General features: G+C 41.5%; 1 protein-coding gene across 1 annotated transcript in view; it reads left to right on the forward strand.

Moving 5' to 3' along the window:
- The window catches only part of LOC133781913 (truncated transcription factor CAULIFLOWER A-like), a 46,038-nt gene extending 27,841 nt beyond the window's left edge, over window positions 1–18,197 (forward strand). The window contains exons 2-8 of the mRNA XM_062221022.1: window positions 13,894–13,960; window positions 14,740–14,792; window positions 14,887–14,977; window positions 15,222–15,263; window positions 16,867–16,908; window positions 17,062–17,109; window positions 17,742–18,197. Of these exons, the coding sequence (XP_062077006.1) occupies window positions 13,894–13,960; window positions 14,740–14,792; window positions 14,887–14,977; window positions 15,222–15,263; window positions 16,867–16,908; window positions 17,062–17,109; window positions 17,742–17,798 (400 nt within the window). The 3' untranslated portion in view covers window positions 17,799–18,197. The remainder of the gene's footprint in view (window positions 1–13,893; window positions 13,961–14,739; window positions 14,793–14,886; window positions 14,978–15,221; window positions 15,264–16,866; window positions 16,909–17,061; window positions 17,110–17,741) is intronic.
- Window positions 18,198–20,592: the final 2,395 nt, after the last annotated feature.

Raw genomic sequence — 20,592 nt, forward strand, 5'->3', positions numbered from 1 at the left:
CCATTGGATTGAGGAAGACCCTCTATGAAGTCCATGGAAATGTCTTCCCAAATCTGATTTGGAATGGGTAAGGGCTGCAATAAGCCGGCTGGTGACTGAGCCAAGTACTTGTTTTGTTGACAAATGGCACATGCAGCAACAAATTCCTGAATATCACGCCTCATTCCCTGCCAATACAGATCACTAGCAACCCTTTGAAGTGTCTTAAGAACTCCCGAATGTCCCCCAATGTTACTCCCATGATATTCTTGTAAAAGTATTGGAATAAATGGAGAGGAGGAAGGCAATACCAACCTGCCTTGGTACTTCAAACAGCCGTGAATATAAGTATACCCCTCCTTAGCTTGCCCCGTTTGGACCTCTTTAATCAACTTTGACAACTGTGGGTCAGTCATCACATGGGCTTTCAAATCTGCCATAGACAGCACTGTCGGAATTGATATGGCAGCTAGCTCCCCCGCATGCGACACCCTAGACAAAGCATCAGCTGCTTTGTTTTCCAAACCCGGTCGGTATTGAATGCCGAAGTCGTATCCTAACAATTTCGTCAGCCATTTTTTATGTTCCGAAGCAACCAGTCGCTGTTCTAATAAGAATTTCAGACTTCTTTGATCCGTTCGCACCAAAAATTTCCTCCCTAATAAGTATGGGCGCCACTTTTGAATAGATAATACTATCGCCATTAATTCCCTTTCATAGACTGATTTAGTGCGAGCCCGTTGAGACAAAACCTGGCTGTAATAAGCTATTGGCCGCTGTCGCTGCATTAATACAGCCCCTAGACCCGCTCCTGACGCATCCGCCTCTAGTACAAAAGGGGCTGAAAAATCTGGCAGCGCTAAGACGGGCACTGAACACATGGCAGCCTTGAGTTTTTCGAAGGCTTCTTGCGCTTCCGCATTCCACCCAAAAGCCTCTTTGCGTAGCTGGTCTGTTAAGGGTCTTGCAATGGCACCATACCCTTTTACGAACTTCCGATAATACCCAGTCAGCCCCAAAAAACCCCTCAACGCCTTAAGTGACTTCGGAATCGGCCACTCTTGCATAACTTTAAGTTTACTAGGGTCGGCTGAGACTCCGTTCGCTGAAATAACATGGCCAAGATAATCCACCCTTGGCTGTCCAAACAAACACTTCTTCCTATTGGCATACAACTCGTGTTGTCGAAGCCGTGAAAGTACCAACTCCAAGTGGCCAACGTGGGCTTCCATGGTGGGGCTGTAAGCTAAAATGTCATCAAAGAAAACAAGTACAAATTTCCTTAAAAAATCACGGAACACCTCATTCATAAGCGCCTGAAACGTCGCGGGGGCATTTGTGAGACCAAATGGCATGACCAAGAACTCATAATGCCCTTCATGAGTCCTAAAAGCTGTTTTCTCTACATCCTTTGCTGCTACTCGAATCTAATGATAACCTGACTTGAGGTCTAACTTCGAGAACACTGTGGCCCCATGTAGTTCATCTAAGAGCTCATCTATAACTGGAATAGGAAATTTATCAGCTATTGTTTCCCTATTCAGTGCACGATAGTCCACACAGAACCTCCAACTTCCATCCTTTTTCTTGACTAGTAACACCGGGCTGGAGAAGGGACTAGTACTGGGCTGTACAATTCCTGACTGTAACATTTCTGCCATTAAACGCTCTATTTCATCCTTTTGGACCTGGGCATAACGGTAAGGACGAACTGAAATCGGCCCGACCCCTTCTTTCAGTGTAATTGCATGCTCCCGAACTCTTTTGGGTGGTAATCCAGCTGGCATATTAAAAACTTCTTCATGTTTCTGCAAAACTGCTGCCACCTCTTCTTGTGAACCCAACTCTGCCGGCTCTATGTCCCCTTGAACCAAAGAACTCAGCTGCACCCAATATCCTTGCCCCTCGTTTTGGACTGTTCGTATCATTACTTTGAGGGAAATCTGTGATTTACAGAGAGTCGGGTCTCCCTGCAATGTGACCAACGTTCCAGCTATCTCAAACCGCATCACCATTGTTCGCCAATTTACTTGCATATTTCCCAACGTTTCAAGCCACTTTATGCCGAGTATAACATCTGCTCCCCCCAAATCAAGTGGCAAAAAATCAGTCACTACTTGTAAGGTTCCTAAATCCAGTGTCACTTGGGAACAAATTCCTTCAGCCCGCACCTTACTCCCGGTTCCCAGCAATATGCCATAGCAGGTTGTCTCTGTTAGTGGTATGTTAGCTGCCCGAACTACTTCCGACGATATAAAATTATGTGTCGCGCCACTATCAATAAGCACAGTGACCTGTTGCTGCCCTATTTTCCCAGCCAACTTCATGGTATGGGCAGAAGAGATCCCTACTAAGGAGTTGAGAGATAATGTTGCAAGCGTTTCTTCTGTGGTGTCTTCTGAGGATGAGTCTGGAGTTGCTGGTGGTGATTCCAGATTTGGCGAACTGTCTTCCTCGTCCATGATTAACCTAACTTGCAGCGTCTTCTGCTCGCATTCATGGCCCCTATGAAACTTTTTATCACACCTGAAACAAACTCCCCTAGCCCTTTTATCTTGGTATTCGGCCTCTGTCAGCCGGCGCACTTGTGGTTGCTTGATCGGCGGGGACAACTTAGCCCCCGTGGTGGACGACGGCGCCGTGGAAGATGACCCAAAGGATGTAGCTGGCGGCAAGCTCCTGGACGAGAAGAAGGGAGGGTATCGTGGAAAGGATGTGTTTCCTGGGGTGGGCTTAGCAGCTGGTACCTTAACATTTGGGCCTGATAGCAACAATTGTTGCCCTTCCTCTATACGTTGGGCCGTCTCCATTATCTGGGCTAGGCCCACGGGTTGCAAAATGTGCAAGGGCCCTTTGATTTCTTCCTTCAGCCCCTTAACAAAACTCCCTTCCAAAATGTGTTCGGGTACCCCACTGACCCGAGATGCCAGTGTCTCCCATTTCAGGCGGTAGTCCTTGACAGTGGTCTCCTGCACCACGGACAACCACTCCTCCGCCGTGGAACCTACTGGAACTGTGCGGAATCTTAACAGCAATAATGTCTTCAACGCCATCCAGGACGTTATCGGCCTCCTTTGATTTTCCCATTGAAACCAGGATAGAGCATCTCCCTCTAATCCAATGATTGCCGCCTCTAGCATGTGTTCCTCTGACATCCTGTTCAGAAGAAAGAAACGCTCAACTCTGAATATCCAGCCGTCGGGATTGTCGCCGGAGAACAACGGAAGCTCCATTCGTGGTGGCCGGTAGTCTCGACCATGTGGGTGATCTGGCGAAGGCCACTGATCGGACCTGTGGAAGTGAGGATGGGAAGATGGACCTGGAGCATTTGTACCTGGTCCCGCCGCCGACGAATTCTCTGCCTCTACCGCCTTCCTCTGTCTGTCGATGCTAGCTGCAGTCGTCTCTGGTCGGGGCTGCCCAGCTGCTTGGAAGAACTGAGTCATTTGAGCCACCATGAAGTCCATTTTCTTCTGCATTGAAGCAAATTCCGATTTCAACGTATCCATCTCTTGGGGTAAGTGCTGGAAATCAGATCGAATCCCCATCAATTCCGACCGAAACCCCAATTGTAGATCTTCCAATCGCTCCTCGATGACCTCCATAGGTGCGTCCTTTTTTGGTCCCATTAGAAGAAGGGCTCTGGTACCAATTTGTTAGGCAAACTCCTGCAAAAAGAATAACAACACACAGATATGGAAACCCAGAAATAATATTCACTGTATATAAATCTCCCCCTGGAATTCGAGAGCCAGGAAATCTCTCCTCAGTTCATACAATTCATAAAAATACGCATAAAAGAAAATCCCTTCACCCAATACAATGTTTATTTACTATTTTGCTTTAGGTGCACCATACCCCCTGCACCTAAATCTAACAGAATAAAACCCTCCTAACAATATTTCAGCCACGTGTCTCCCTTGCTTTCCTCTCTGCTCTTGTGTACACGTATGTGATAGGTGGTCTATCAATACCCCCTGCCCAAAGTCTCACCTTGTCCTCAAGGTGAAAACTGGGGAATTGCTGTTTGATGACATCAAAGTTTTCCCAAGTGGCTTCAAATGCTGGTAAGTTAACCCACTTAATTAGAGCTTGTGGCTGCTGTTTTTGGGTCCCTGGGCGCACATCCAAGACCTGTTCGGGCTCTAAAATCCACTCTAATTCTTCTGTCAAATCCTTGGGAAGTTCAGTTGCCATTTGTTGATGTCCAAGAGCTGCCTGTAGGAGTGAAATGTGAAAAACTGGGTGTATTTTGGACTCCGGTGGTAGTTGTAATTTGTAAGCCGCTGCCCCAATCTTCGCTACTACTGGAAATGGGCCGAAGAAACGTGGAGCTAACTTTTCATTTCTGCGTTTGGCCAAAGATCTCTGTCGGTACGGGCGAAGCTTCACATACACCAAATCTCCTATTTCAAACTGTAAATCGCGCCTTTTGCGGTCTGCCTGGTTCTTCATCTTCTGCTGGGCACGCTGTAAATTCACCTTAAGAAGTTCAATGATCTCATCACGAGATTGCAGATTGTACTCCACAGCTGAGACGCGGGTTTGGGCTGGTTCATAGCGAATCAAAGGTGGCGGTTCGCGGTTATAAACTGCTTTGAAAGGCGTCATTCCAGCGGAAGAATGGTAAGAAGTATTGTACCAATATTCTGCCCAAGGAAGCCACTTAGCCCACTGCTTAGGTTTGGAGCTTACAAAACAGCGTAAATAGGTCTCCAAACAACGATTTACGACCTCCGTTTGCCCATCGGACTGTGGATGATAGGCTGAACTGTGCTTCAAAGTTATGCCCTGCAAACGAAACAGTTCCTTCCAAAACAAACTAAGAAAGATCTTGTCACGATCCGATACAATGGATTGTGGGATTCCATGAAGGCGAACAATCTCGCGCACAAAGATGGCAGCCACAGTAGTAGCCGAGAATGGATGGTGAAGAGGAATAAAGTGGCCATACTTCGACAAACGATCTATGACAACAAATATTGAGTCAAACCCATTGGATTGAGGAAGACCCTCTATGAAGTCCATGGAAATGTCTTCCCAAATCTGATTTGGAATGGGTAAGGGCTGCAATAAGCCGGCTGGTGACTGAGCCAAGTACTTGTTTTGTTGACAAATGGCACATGCAGCAACAAATTCCTGAATATCACGCCTCATTCCCTGCCAATACAGATCACTAGCAACCCTTTGAAGTGTCTTAAGAACTCCCGAATGTCCCCCAATGTTACTCCCATGATATTCTTGTAAAAGTATTGGAATAAATGGAGAGGAGGAAGGCAATACCAACCTGCCTTGGTACTTCAAACAGCCGTGAATATAAGTATACCCCTCCTTAGCTTGCCCCGTTTGGACCTCTTTAATCAACTTTGACAACTGTGGGTCAGTCATCACATGGGCTTTCAAATCTGCCATAGACAGCACTGTCGGAATTGATATGGCAGCTAGCTCCCCCGCATGCGACACCCTAGACAAAGCATCAGCTGCTTTGTTTTCCAAACCCGGTCGGTATTGAATGCCGAAGTCGTATCCTAACAATTTCGTCAGCCATTTTTTATGTTCCGAAGCAACCAGTCGCTGTTCTAATAAGAATTTCAGACTTCTTTGATCCGTTCGCACCAAAAATTTCCTCCCTAATAAGTATGGGCGCCACTTTTGAATAGATAATACTATCGCCATTAATTCCCTTTCATAGACTGATTTAGTGCGAGCCCGTTGAGACAAAACCTGGCTGTAATAAGCTATTGGCCGCTGTCGCTGCATTAATACAGCCCCTAGACCCGCTCCTGACGCATCCGCCTCTAGTACAAAAGGGGCTGAAAAATCTGGCAGCGCTAAGACGGGCACTGAACACATGGCAGCCTTGAGTTTTTCGAAGGCTTCTTGCGCTTCCGCATTCCACCCAAAAGCCTCTTTGCGTAGCTGGTCTGTTAAGGGTCTTGCAATGGCACCATACCCTTTTACGAACTTCCGATAATACCCAGTCAGCCCCAAAAAACCCCTCAACGCCTTAAGTGACTTCGGAATCGGCCACTCTTGCATAACTTTAAGTTTACTAGAGTCGGCTGAGACTCCGTTCGCTGAAATAACATGGCCAAGATAATCCACCCTTGGCTGTCCAAACAAACACTTCTTCCTATTGGCATACAACTCGTGTTGTCGAAGCCGTGAAAGTACCAACTCCAAGTGGCCAACGTGGGCTTCCATGGTGGGGCTGTAAACTAAAATGTCATCAAAGAAAACAAGTACAAATTTCCTTAAAAAATCACGGAACACCTCATTCATAAGCGCCTGAAACGTCGCGGGGGCATTTGTGAGACCAAATGGCATGACCAAGAACTCATAATGCCCTTCATGAGTCCTAAAAGCTGTTTTCTCTACATCCTTTGCTGCTACTCGAATCTAATGATAACCTGACTTGAGGTCTAACTTCGAGAACACTGTGGCCCCATGTAGTTCATCTAAGAGCTCATCTATAACTGGAATAGGAAATTTATCAGCTATTGTTTCCCTATTCAGTGCACGATAGTCCACACAGAACCTCCAACTTCCATCCTTTTTCTTGACTAGTAACACCGGGCTGGAGAAGGGACTAGTACTGGGCTGTACAATTCCTGACTGTAACATTTCTGCCATTAAACGCTCTATTTCATCCTTTTGGACCTGGGCATAACGGTAAGGACGAACTGAAATCGGCCCGACCCCTTCTTTCAGTGTAATTGCATGCTCCCGAACTCTTTTGGGTGGTAATCCAGCTGGCATATTAAAAACTTCTTCATGTTTCTGCAAAACTGCTGCCACCTCTTCTTGTGAACCCAACTCTGCCGGCTCTATGTCCCCTTGAACCAAAGAACTCAGCTGCACCCAATATCCTTGCCCCTCGTTTTGGACTGTTCGTATCATTACTTTGAGGGAAATCTGTGATTTACAGAGAGTCGGGTCTCCCTGCAATGTGACCAACGTTCCAGCTATCTCAAACCGCATCACCATTGTTCGCCAATTTACTTGCATATTTCCCAACGTTTCAAGCCACTTTATGCCGAGTATAACATCTGCTCCCCCCAAATCAAGTGGCAAAAAATCAGTCACTACTTGTAAGGTTCCTAAATCCAGTGTCACTTGGGAACAAATTCCTTCAGCCCGCACCTTACTCCCGGTTCCCAGCAATATGCCATAGCAGGTTGTCTCTGTTAGTGGTATGTTAGCTGCCCGAACTACTTCCGACGATATAAAATTATGTGTCGCGCCACTATCAATAAGCACAGTGACCTGTTGCTGCCCTATTTTCCCAGCCAACTTCATGGTATGGGCAGAAGAGATCCCTACTAAGGAGTTGAGAGATAATGTTGCAAGCGTTTCTTCTGTGGTGTCTTCTGAGGATGAGTCTGGAGTTGCTGGTGGTGATTCCAGATTTGGCGAACTGTCTTCCTCGTCCATGATTAACCTAACTTGCAGCGTCTTCTGCTCGCATTCATGGCCCCTATGAAACTTTTTATCACACCTGAAACAAACTCCCCTAGCCCTTTTATCTTGGTATTCGGCCTCTGTCAGCCGGCGCACTTGTGGTTGCTTGATCGGCGGGGACAACTTAGCCCCCGTGGTGGACGACGGCGCCGTGGAAGATGACCCAAAGGATGTAGCTGGCGGCAAGCTCCTGGACGAGAAGAAGGGAGGGTATCGTGGAAAGGATGTGTTTCCTGGGGTGGGCTTAGCAGCTGGTACCTTAACATTTGGGCCTGATAGCAACAATTGTTGCCCTTCCTCTATACGTTGGGCCGTCTCCATTATCTGGGCTAGGCCCACGGGTTGCAAAATGTGCAAGGGCCCTTTGATTTCTTCCTTCAGCCCCTTAACAAAACTCCCTTCCAAAATGTGTTCGGGTACCCCACTGACCCGAGATGCCAGTGTCTCCCATTTCAGGCGGTAGTCCTTGACAGTGGTCTCCTGCACCACGGACAACCACTCCTCCGCCGTGGAACCTACTGGAACTGTGCGGAATCTTAACAGCAATAATGTCTTCAACGCCATCCAGGACGTTATCGGCCTCCTTTGATTTTCCCATTGAAACCAGGATAGAGCATCTCCCTCTAATCCAATGATTGCCGCCTCTAGCATGTGTTCCTCTGACATCCTGTTCAGAAGAAAGAAACGCTCAACTCTGAATATCCAGCCGTCGGGATTGTCGCCGGAGAACAACGGAAGCTCCATTCGTGGTGGCCGGTAGTCTCGACCATGTGGGTGATCTGGCGAAGGCCACTGATCGGACCTGTGGAAGTGAGGATGGGAAGATGGACCTGGAGCATTTGTACCTGGTCCCGCCGCCGACGAATTCTCTGCCTCTACCGCCTTCCTCTGTCTGTCGATGCTAGCTGCAGTCGTCTCTGGTCGGGGCTGCCCAGCTGCTTGGAAGAACTGAGTCATTTGAGCCACCATGAAGTCCATTTTCTTCTGCATTGAAGCAAATTCTGATTTCAACGTATCCATCTCTTGGGGTAAGTGCTGGAAATCAGATCGAATCCCCATCAATTCCGACCGAAACCCCAATTGTAGATCTTCCAATCGCTCCTCGATGACCTCCATAGGTGCGTCCTTTTTTGGTCCCATTAGAAGAAGGGCTCTGGTACCAATTTGTTAGGCAAACTCCTGCAAAAAGAATAACAACACACAGATATGGAAACCCAGAAATAATATTCACTGTATATAAATCTCCCCCTGGAATTCGAGAGCCAGGAAATCTCTCCTCAGTTCATACAATTCATAAAAATACGCATAAAAGAAAATCCCTTCACCCAATACAATGTTTATTTACTATTTTGCTTTAGGTGCACCATACCCCCTGCACCTAAATCTAACAGAATAAAACCCTCCTAACAATATTTCAGCCACGTGTCTCCCTTGCTTTCCTCTCTGCTCTTGTGTACACGTATGTGATAGGTGGTCTATCAATACCCCCTGCCCAAAGTCTCACCTTGTCCTCAAGGTGAAAACTGGGGAATTGCTGTTTGATGACATCAAAGTTTTCCCAAGTGGCTTCAAATGCTGGTAAGTTAACCCACTTAATTAGAGCTTGTGGCTGCTGTTTTTGGGTCCCTGGGCGCACATCCAAGACCTGTTCGGGCTCTAAAATCCACTCTAATTCTTCTGTCAAATCCTTGGGAAGTTCAGTTGCCATTTGTTGATGTCCAAGAGCTGCCTGTAGGAGTGAAATGTGAAAAACTGGGTGTATTTTGGACTCCGGTGGTAGTTGTAATTTGTAAGCCGCTGCCCCAATCTTCGCTACTACTGGAAATGGGCCGAAGAAACGTGGAGCTAACTTTTCATTTCTGCGTTTGGCCAAAGATCTCTGTCGGTACGGGCGAAGCTTCACATACACCAAATCTCCTATTTCAAACTGTAAATCGCGCCTTTTGCGGTCTGCCTGGTTCTTCATCTTCTGCTGGGCACGCTGTAAATTCACCTTAAGAAGTTCAATGATCTCATCACGAGATTGCAGATTGTACTCCACAGCTGAGACGCGGGTTTGGGCTGGTTCATAGCGAATCAAAGGTGGCGGTTCGCGGTTATAAACTGCTTTGAAAGGCGTCATTCCAGCGGAAGAATGGTAAGAAGTATTGTACCAATATTCTGCCCAAGGAAGCCACTTAGCCCACTGCTTAGGTTTGGAGCTTACAAAACAGCGTAAATAGGTCTCCAAACAACGATTTACGACCTCCGTTTGCCCATCGGACTGTGGATGATAGGCTGAACTGTGCTTCAAAGTTATGCCCTGCAAACGAAACAGTTCCTTCCAAAACAAACTAAGAAAGATCTTGTCACGATCCGATACAATGGATTGTGGGATTCCATGAAGGCGAACAATCTCGCGCACAAAGATGGCAGCCACAGTAGTAGCCGAGAATGGATGGTGAAGAGGAATAAAGTGGCCATACTTCGACAAACGATCTATGACAACAAATATTGAGTCAAACCCATTGGATTGAGGAAGACCCTCTATGAAGTCCATGGAAATGTCTTCCCAAATCTGATTTGGAATGGGTAAGGGCTGCAATAAGCCGGCTGGTGACTGAGCCAAGTACTTGTTTTGTTGACAAATGGCACATGCAGCAACAAATTCCTGAATATCACGCCTCATTCCCTGCCAATACAGATCACTAGCAACCCTTTGAAGTGTCTTAAGAACTCCCGAATGTCCCCCAATGTTACTCCCATGATATTCTTGTAAAAGTATTGGAATAAATGGAGAGGAGGAAGGCAATACCAACCTGCCTTGGTACTTCAAACAGCCGTGAATATAAGTATACCCCTCCTTAGCTTGCCCCGTTTGGACCTCTTTAATCAACTTTGACAACTGTGGGTCAGTCATCACATGGGCTTTCAAATCTGCCATAGACAGCACTGTCGGAATTGATATGGCAGCTAGCTCCCCCGCATGCGACACCCTAGACAAAGCATCAGCTGCTTTGTTTTCCAAACCCGGTCGGTATTGAATGCCGAAGTCGTATCCTAACAATTTCGTCAGCCATTTTTTATGTTCCGAAGCAACCAGTCGCTGTTCTAATAAGAATTTCAGACTTCTTTGATCCGTTCGCACCAAAAATTTCCTCCCTAATAAGTATGGGCGCCACTTTTGAATAGATAATACTATCGCCATTAATTCCCTTTCATAGACTGATTTAGTGCGAGCCCGTTGAGACAAAACCTGGCTGTAATAAGCTATTGGCCGCTGTCGCTGCATTAATACAGCCCCTAGACCCGCTCCTGACGCATCCGCCTCTAGTACAAAAGGGGCTGAAAAATCTGGCAGCGCTAAGACGGGCACTGAACACATGGCAGCCTTGAGTTTTTCGAAGGCTTCTTGCGCTTCCGCATTCCACCCAAAAGCCTCTTTGCGTAGCTGGTCTGTTAAGGGTCTTGCAATGGCACCATACCCTTTTACGAACTTCCGATAATACCCAGTCAGCCCCAAAAAACCCCTCAACGCCTTAAGTGACTTCGGAATCGGCCACTCTTGCATAACTTTAAGTTTACTAGGGTCGGCTGAGACTCCGTTCGCTGAAATAACATGGCCAAGATAATCCACCCTTGGCTGTCCAAACAAACACTTCTTCCTATTGGCATACAACTCGTGTTGTCGAAGCCGTGAAAGTACCAACTCCAAGTGGCCAACGTGGGCTTCCATGGTGGGGCTGTAAACTAAAATGTCATCAAAGAAAACAAGTACAAATTTCCTTAAAAAATCACGGAACACCTCATTCATAAGCGCCTGAAACGTCGCGGGGGCACACTTCTCGACCACTGTAATCTCCAACTATCACTACTTACACATGTGACTTGCCTTGTATATCTCATCACAATGAAAACAAAGATCTTTCTCACAACACTTTATCACTTAGCCTACATTGAGGTCGTTGCGAGGCTCGATCTTAAGGGTTAAAACACAGGAAGATGAAGTTGGTCGAATAATGGTGTTGGTTTCAAAAGATTAAAGGTGGTGATTTTTCTTGATGAAAATTTGTTGGAGAATTCTTTAGAGTATTTATATAATGGGCCTTTTGGATTAGTTAAGAGCCTAATTACGTTCTTATATTTGTTGGGTCTTACACTACATCATATTCGTATTGTGCAAATGAAGTCAACTTTGCCATATGTTTTCAACCCTATAATGGAGATTCTTTCTAGGATGTGTTCAAGGACGTCCAACAATGGTGAAGCCAAAGTCTTGAAAGAGAAAACTTTGGCACATTGAACCTTTATGAACAGGAAAAAACGTAGTAAAAAATGAGGACAAGAACATGCTAAATGACATCTTATGATAGCCAAATTGAATTCTCTTTATTCTTCTTGTGATTGAGTGCATAATCATGCTCATCATAGAAGAACCAACCAACAAGTTTGGTTTCACAATACTGAGGATAGTCTAAATAACGAGAAGCCATCTTTGGTTTAAGTGACTGTGCAAATCACACGAATGATGTCTATGTTCGACAACAAGGTCATCTATGTCGAGTGCATAGATGATTCTTCTTGTGATTGAGTGCATAATCATGCTCATCATAGAAGATCCAACCCAAGTTTGGTTTCACAAAACTGAGGATAGTCTAAATAACGAGAAGCCATATATGGTTTAAATGACTACGAATCACACGATTGATGTCTATGTTCGACAACAAGGTCATCTATGTTGTTGAAGCAAATCACACTTCCAAAATAAACATTCTTAGTAGCCATTGCAGGTGGTTATGACTTTGATAACAATAGGACATATGAACAAGTCACAAAGAAGTTGAAGAAAAAAAATACTATGTGAAGTCATAAATCCATTAGCAACCAAAACTGAAGCAGAAATCTCAATTGATAAATAAATATGCTGCATTTTGATTATGCAGCCTCAATTCCCAAGTATTTTAATATTCCTATCACTTTCATATCAAATTCTTTTTTCAACTCCATTATGAGCTTCTCATTTTCATTGAGATGATCTCCTATGATAATAACATCATGAACATAGATTGTCTGAACTTTATCTTCATGATAGCAAATCTTCCAAACGATAATGTAAGGGATTATTTCAATCTGTATACAGCTTTGATGGCTACGGTAAATCCAAGAAGGGTTTAACATAAACTTTTTCCTCTATGTTACAATGCAAGTTGGTAGCTAGGGACAATAAGACTCTTGCAGTACTGCCACAATAACAAATGTTTCTTGATAGTGCATCTTATAAGTTTGAGTGTACCTTTTAGATACAATTGTAGCCTTGTACCTCTTCAAAGTCCTATCAACAATATGTGTCACAGTATTCATCCATTTACACCCCACAAGTTATTTTGGTAATTCAACGATATCTCGTGCCTCAATTTTTACAAGAGCCATCAATTCTTCATTCATAATCTCTTTCCAGACTACTTCTAAATGCCACTTGGATTTTTTGTAGAATTATAATAGTGTACAGTGTAGTGAGAATTGTTTTATGTGAAGGGGAGTTATTTCAAATAAAAATAAATTGGTTATGGGATGTTGTGAAATTTTCTTTACTTATGATGGGATTAAATTCTTAAATTTGCCTCAATTTGGGCTCAACTCTCCTATCTATTGTTTTATGAGATTTGAAGAGTAGGAAAACTTGTTTTAGAAGTTGTTTTTGGGTTTTTTGGATATATTTGCATGTATACTTGATTTTCAAGAGTTGTTTATTTGTTTTCAATGTCTGAAAGGTTGTTTTAGAAAAGTTTTCTGGTTTTTTCAAAGTTTGTTTTAGGTAATCTTATCTTCCGATAAATGCTCCCATTTATTTTTAGCAACGGTAACATCTTCTGAGAAACAACCAACAATTTATTATCTTTTAATCAATGAGCTCCAATAATTTTTGAAATTCTAAATGACCCTAAAGATCAATATGAATAAAAAAACACTTCACAATGAAACACTTGAAGAAAATGAAACATCATTATGTTCTGTAAACAAAAACACTTTACAATGAAAATTGTTGGCACAGATTTTCGCCATGTAGTGGTTCGGTTGAATATTCTTATCAATATTGTAGGGATGTCAATCATCATCTTTTGTATTTGTTTCTCCATATTTAATATAATTTTCAATTCTTATCAAAGAAATGTTTATCTTGAAAGCACCAAAGAGAATGAAATTTCTCTAAAACCTTTTAGAAGAGGAAGACAAAAGTGGAAGCCAAAAATTTTAGTTTTCATTTTCAAGATGTGGTAGATGGCCTGATGTAATGAAATATACGAAAATGAAACCAAACTTCAAGGTTTAAAAATAAGCATTTCTATGTCACTTCATACGTTAAACTATTGTTCATATATTCTTCTTCATTGTTGCTTTGAATTTAGCTTATACATATTTATATTATATACATATATTTTAATGGTTACATCTTAACATTCTGTTATTCTTCAGCTTAGGAAAAGTAATCCAACGCTACAAGACACATGGCAATGAAGAAAAGAGCTCTGACGAACTGGAGGTCAACCACACTTTTTCAATAGAAAGTTTTTATCTAATGAAATGTTTTTCCTTTCATTATTATTCATCATTTTAAACAGCAAGAATCTGAATATAGCAATGATATTTTGATGCTCTGATTTGGCTATAAATAAAACCTTGGGGAGTGTGACTATGTTCAGACCTAAGTTTTATAGCAATGTGTGAGAGTGAATGATAAGATAGTTGAAGCAAACAGTAGTTTGTTCTAGTCGTAATAATAACAATGATGAGAAAGACTCTTATATCCCAATCTGTAATCCCTTACTAAATTGTAGTTCAACTTAATTCACATTAAATTTTTACTTCCACCCTTTGGCTATATATTTAGCACGAAGGAAGATAGGAACCAGATTACTCTTCCCTTGTTGTGTGTTATTTGAGTATTTGTTTTGCCTACCAACATGATCAACATTGTTCCTATATTATTGGACTCTTGTGTTTGTTTGTTATTGGAGAGATAAGATTTGTTTTGCATGAGAGAAATAATATTATTGTGAAAATAGCCATTTACTGGTCACTCTACCTCTTACATTCCTTTCACTTTTCTATCCTACCAAACATATTTTTATTGTAAATGAGAAAAATAATTGAATAATATTCAAATGACATACATGAAGAATAAGAGTGTAATAGAGCGTGCAATCTTAGCCCTCCTCAAAAAAATATATATATATATATATGTATTCACAATTGCCATTATGGAGATGAAAAGTATGTTGTCCTTCTGTAAATCCTGACTTGTTTTGGCTAATTATGCAGAACTGTCATTATGGTGGACTTTGTATAGATGTTGACCTGATAAAAGGGGTTAGGTATGTTTTTGAGGACCATGTCCAGATAATGTCTAGAATTTTATGGAGATAGCAGAAAGTAATATTGGTGTTTATGTTTGCACAATTAACACAGTAATCTCAAAGTTGAACATCTAACCGTGAATGAACTCACTCATATGGAGGCACAACTGGACGCCTTATTAAGACAAATAAGGCTAAGAAAGGTCAGATCATTCCAAATCATTCTTGTTAAATTTATCACATGCCATCAACTATATGTTTCCCTCAATTTAATGGTTAAACTAAAGTATACCAGAGACTCTGAGTAAACTTTTCCCAACAAATTTAGATTTGTTTTGTTAGAAACTCTCTCATACTTCTCAGTAAATATTATGAAAAAAAAAATAGAAAATATACTTAGAAGGGAATGACGGTAGTATATTGCTCACTGAATCTTCTACTTTTCAGAAGCAACTACTGATGGAGACTGTATCTACACTTTCTGAGAAGGTATATTCTCTCGAGATTTTATTTGTGGTAAACTTAGTTCATTCTGCAAATCATGCATGTTGTAAGTTGTGTACTTTGACATGCGTAACAAACTAGTCATTACCTTTCACAAAGTGTATTATCATTAAAGATGTACAGGATTAGTGTTGTTGGATAATACTATGTAGTATTAGCATTAAAATGAAAATTAAAGGATTTATCCAGTTTATTATTTTTTTTTTTAAAAAAAGAACTACAATCCTCTTCTAACGCTACAATATTTGGGGACCAAAAAACCAAAAAACTATAACAATTGCTATGTAGGTATCCAAAAGAGATTCCAACCTCAGTTCTTATTAGATGTAAAAAAAAAGTCTAACGTGGAAAATATATAGGAAATGGTTACTCCACTTAACACTAATTAGTTTTAAGATGTGTAAGAATGTATAATGGAATGTAGTTTAGACAGTAAGAGTAGAAAGTATAAGCATAGGGGTGAAAAGTCTAAGTAATATGTGGTTCCATCTCAAAATCAATCAGTGATCTGTAGAGTAACACATGCTCTTATATATTATTGAATGTGTGCACACACTTTCCATGTGGAACACGGTAATATTCCCTCATGATAGTGGCTATTTTTGCTCACCAATATTGACCTGCTGAAACATTAGTAGCTCTTTTGGCTCACTATTTATTTGAACAGCGTTTTATGCTCTTTTGGCCGGTTGTAGCTCATTTGAGCTCACTTATTTCTTTGGACACTAATGGGTTGTGGCCCTTTTTTTTTTTGTTTTTTTTACCAAGTAGCTCGCCAGAGTATTTATAGGCTATGTATAATGGAATGCAGTCTAAGTAATATTTGGTATCATCTCAAAACCAATTAGTGATAAATGAAGTAACACATGCTCTTATATATTGTTCAATGTGCACATACACAAGTCTATGTGGGACATACTAATAAGATGTAACCTGGGGTTACTAGTCCATGTGGCATTTCCCCTAAAATTGTAATAGATCTTTTGATTTGAAAGTAAAATACATGTCTAACCATGTGACCATTTGAGATACCCTCTTGGGTCATTCAGCTTATTATTATCTTGTTTAGAGATTTTTGGGTGTATTATTGAGTGTGATGGATGCTCTTTGGATGGAAAATCTTCAGTATTTGTCTCGTTTTGTGTCCTAAAGACCTGTAGGTATGCTGACTGAGTGTTATTTATCTATGATTTGCCCAATAATCACATCAGGCGCAAACTGTGTGAGCACATTATCTGTGGAGAATTTTTATAAAATTATGCTACAAAAACAAAACCTCAATATCAGCTATAACTTCTTTTGTCAATAAAAAAATTAAGGATATAAATATAGTTCTATAGCCTGAACCCTCATAGTTACAAAAGTACTCTGTTTGCTTAACACCTTGCTCTGTCCTTGGATTAATATTGCTTATGTTGGTTTAGATAAAGTTCCCTCATTTGATAACTATTATGGTTTGACCATATTCAGGACTATTTATATTAATATATAATATGAATAAAAAAAAAGTGAAAATAGAGTAAGAAAATATGGCTGTGGTGACCAAGGAACTTACTCTTTTTGCTATACGATGTGAAAATGGGTGCAGGAAAAGCAACTGAGAGAAGAGAAGCAACTCCTGGAAAACAAGGTATTATAACTCAAAACTGATTAGAGAACAAAACCTGATGATAACAGAGGACTCTCTCAACTCATGTCATTCTGTATCTGAAATACACACACATATATGTGTGTATATACATAGCAATCATATAGTTTTCTGATATGTACCTCTGACTTTCAGATTGCAGAAATGGTTGGTGAGCAAGGAAAAGAAGTGCAGCCGAGGGAGGTAAACGATAACGCTCCCAATTCCATGCGCCGAATACTCCAACTTTATTGTTGAATAGAAAGAAAGACTCTTTAACTCCATAAATACTGTATTTACACACACAGCATAAGTGTCTTATTTGTGTCTTGACATTTGTCAATAAGCATGTCGTGCCCCCCAAAACTCTGCTACAATCACCATATGACACCTCACCTCCTGCTTTGGCTCTCTGTGCTGACTGATGATACAAATATTAGATATAATTAAATCACACTCTATATATATACTATATACTATGTCAAGGGAATTAACTTTCAATAATAATTTGCATAGTGATTAGTCATAGTTTTTGTGTTTTATTTTGCAAATCCCATTTTTTTCTCCTATTGAAATAAATCAAAAATGCCAATCCCCTTGTAACTAAAATATAAGGGTTGATTGGCTAGGGATTGAAAATATGTAATTTTAAAAACTATGATTCTAAAATGAAAATTTGAATTTAGTGACTGGAAATATATTTATGAAAATGTGTTTGGTTCAGTATTTGGAAACTATTTTTGAATTTTAAAAAGCTATATATTTGACATATATCTAGAACAGATTTTACATATATATTATGACTAGATTTTAGTAATATCTTGTGCTAATGGCAGAGAAGTAGATTTGGAGCATACAATCAAGAGGGCCGGCGAGTGGGAGTGCACCGTTGACAGAAGAGATTGTTTGCTACAAGCTGAAAAATGGAGAGGAGGAGAGCATCGACAAAGAGAAGAAAATAAAGAGAACTTGATTCTAGGGTTTTTGGGTAAAAAGTTTCACAAAAATGAGAAAACGTGATTTTCTCGTTTTTTGTTTTCCTTCACAAAATTAAGATACTAATTTGAATTCAATTTTCAAAAACAACTTACCAATCAGTGATTATGATGGCCCCCACTGATTTTAAATATTCAAATCATAAAGTTGTATCCGTATAGGATACCAATCAGCCCCTAAATTACTTGTATGTGCTCTTTTTTTTTCTTCATATTGTTGTGTGTGTTTTTTTTAATTCTATTTGAAATCAAATTAATACTAGAGGTTTATGAAAGTTATACTTATTTTAATATAAATATTAATGTTGTTATATAGTATATATTGAGGTAATATACAGTGTCTCTTGGCTATATGAATAATGTGGCTTCTTTGATTTTGTGAATTAATTATAATTTAGTTGGTATAAGGAAATTCACTTTTTATGCATATAGTATACCCAAATTAAAAATATATATATAACATGCACTATTCACTTTTCAATATGATGCTAAAGATTCCCCATCTACCAAACATATTCCTCTCGTTTTTACACCCCAAAAAAATTAAACCCTAATTTTCACTCTCTATCTCTTTCGGTTCCTCTCTCTCTCACTCTCTCTCTGACCAAACCCAGAAGGAATCCCAATCCCGTTGAGCCCAACCCCATCTCCCCTAGCTCCAACAAAGACCCTCCTAGGTCCAGCGTGATCACGTCGAGTCCCAACCCCGTCAAGCCCCAATCCCATCTCCCCTAGCTTCGGCGAATACCCTCCTAGGTCCAGCGCGACCTCCATCTATCCCCCCCCCCCCCCAAACTCTCCTCCGCGACGAATTCCAGTTGAAACCGAGACCCACGACGACGATTTTCTCCCACGTAGTCAAGGATATCCGAGAAGACATTCAAAGGTTAGATCTTGAACCCAAATTGATTTTAAAGCTAAATGCATGTTGAATCTATAATGGAATGTGTAATGCCCCACGTTACTATGGTCCTTCCTAGAATAACGACTGGCCCTACAAACCAACACAAGTCTTTCCAGCGTGTTTTGTCCTCACTCGTACGCTTCCTGGGAAAACTTCCCAGGAGGTCACCCATCTTGAGATTATTCCAGGTCAAGCACGCTTAACTTTGGAGTTCTCAAGTGATGGGTGTAACGCCCTAGATAACCAAGACCGCCACACTGTGTATTTATAAAGGTGCAAGACTTGCTAATCAAGCCAACCAGTTAAAAATGTGTTTACTAACGCCATTAACATGCTAGGGTTAAAAGGTTTTTGTCTCAAAAGATATTTTCCATATAATTAAACATTTTACACATGGGATCCCAAAAGAAATAGCGATTAAAAGTCTGTTTACAAAATTCCAGTGTACAGATAACCACCAGCCTTTATAAAGGCAAAACAAATGTTTATGGCTCTCCTATCCCTGTCTCCCTTCAACTGTGGCGGTTGAGCAGCTGTCCATGTACATTCTGCTCTCAGAGCTCTCCGAGTCAGGGCTAATCAATCTTGCCCTTGCCTTTACCTGTACCACGAAGCACCCGTGAGCCAAGGCCCAGCAAGAAAACATAACATCACATAACGAGCAATGATATCAGTTGAATAACCCTTAAAGCATGATCATATACTTAACATATCACATTCATCACATAGCACGTAGATACAATCAAAGATTCAGCCAATCAACACTCAACCATACAATACGACTAATTCACCAACCAATATCAACAATCAAATCACATATTAATCAGGTTCAACACCTTAGGTCGCACCCTTGATTTACCCCACTGACTCCGGCCCTCTTAAACCGAGCTCAGTGCATAATAAGTTGTCCTCAGCAACCAGTGGCCGAGCCGCATCCTGTGCGCTAGTGTAAACCTCGGCACTCTTAGGCCGTTTACTTACTATTTGCATGGCATAATACCATCCTCTAAAGAGCATATAGATTAGGGAACCCTTAGTCCCATAATAAGTTCACAACAAGGTGCAATTTTCTTACCTTTAATTTCAAAGTTTACTAATTACGAGCGACGCCTCTCGAGCACGATCCGCTTCCTGAGCCCTAGCTTAATACCTAGTCACAACCAAGATAGGGAATACCATTAATAATCGCGTTTATATTTCTGGATGGAGTTCTAGCTTCCGGGACATCGAATTCCACCAAACACGATGGTGGAATCAATCCCGAGCATCCTAGGTTAGGTTCCCGCGCTTAAAACCTCTAAAAGACCAAAAATACCCTTAAGGGTCGCAGTCCTCAAAACCCATGTCGTGGCCAGCCCCTGAAACAGAGGCTAGGCCTCTCTGAAGACATACACGCGCCGCGGCCCTATCCTGTGGCGCCGCGGCGCTTCCCCACTACAGAGCCTCCTTGGCTCTTCTTTGCTTCGCAGGGCCACGACACTCTAGAACAGAGCCGCGGCCCAACCCTTCGTGCCCATAAAATCCACCATGCCTAACATCCTAACCTTGCTCAAAACCACCCCAAAGCACCCTAATACCAAAACCCATTGATCACAAAACTTCTAACTTGATTCTAGCAACATAATCCAACAAAAACCTAGCTTAAAAACTCATTAAAATCTCATTTTGATTTCTGAAACCCAGTAGCTCAAGAACTTTAAAACCAGTCATGCAAACTAAGAATTTAAACTCTAAATTACGAATTGAAGTTTACCTTCTTTAATGAACCACTTCCTTAACAATTTCTGA

The sequence above is a fragment of the Humulus lupulus genome, chromosome 6, assembly GCF_963169125.1.
Source record: "Humulus lupulus chromosome 6, drHumLupu1.1, whole genome shotgun sequence".
NCBI classification, from domain to species: Eukaryota; Viridiplantae; Streptophyta; class Magnoliopsida; order Rosales; family Cannabaceae; genus Humulus; species Humulus lupulus.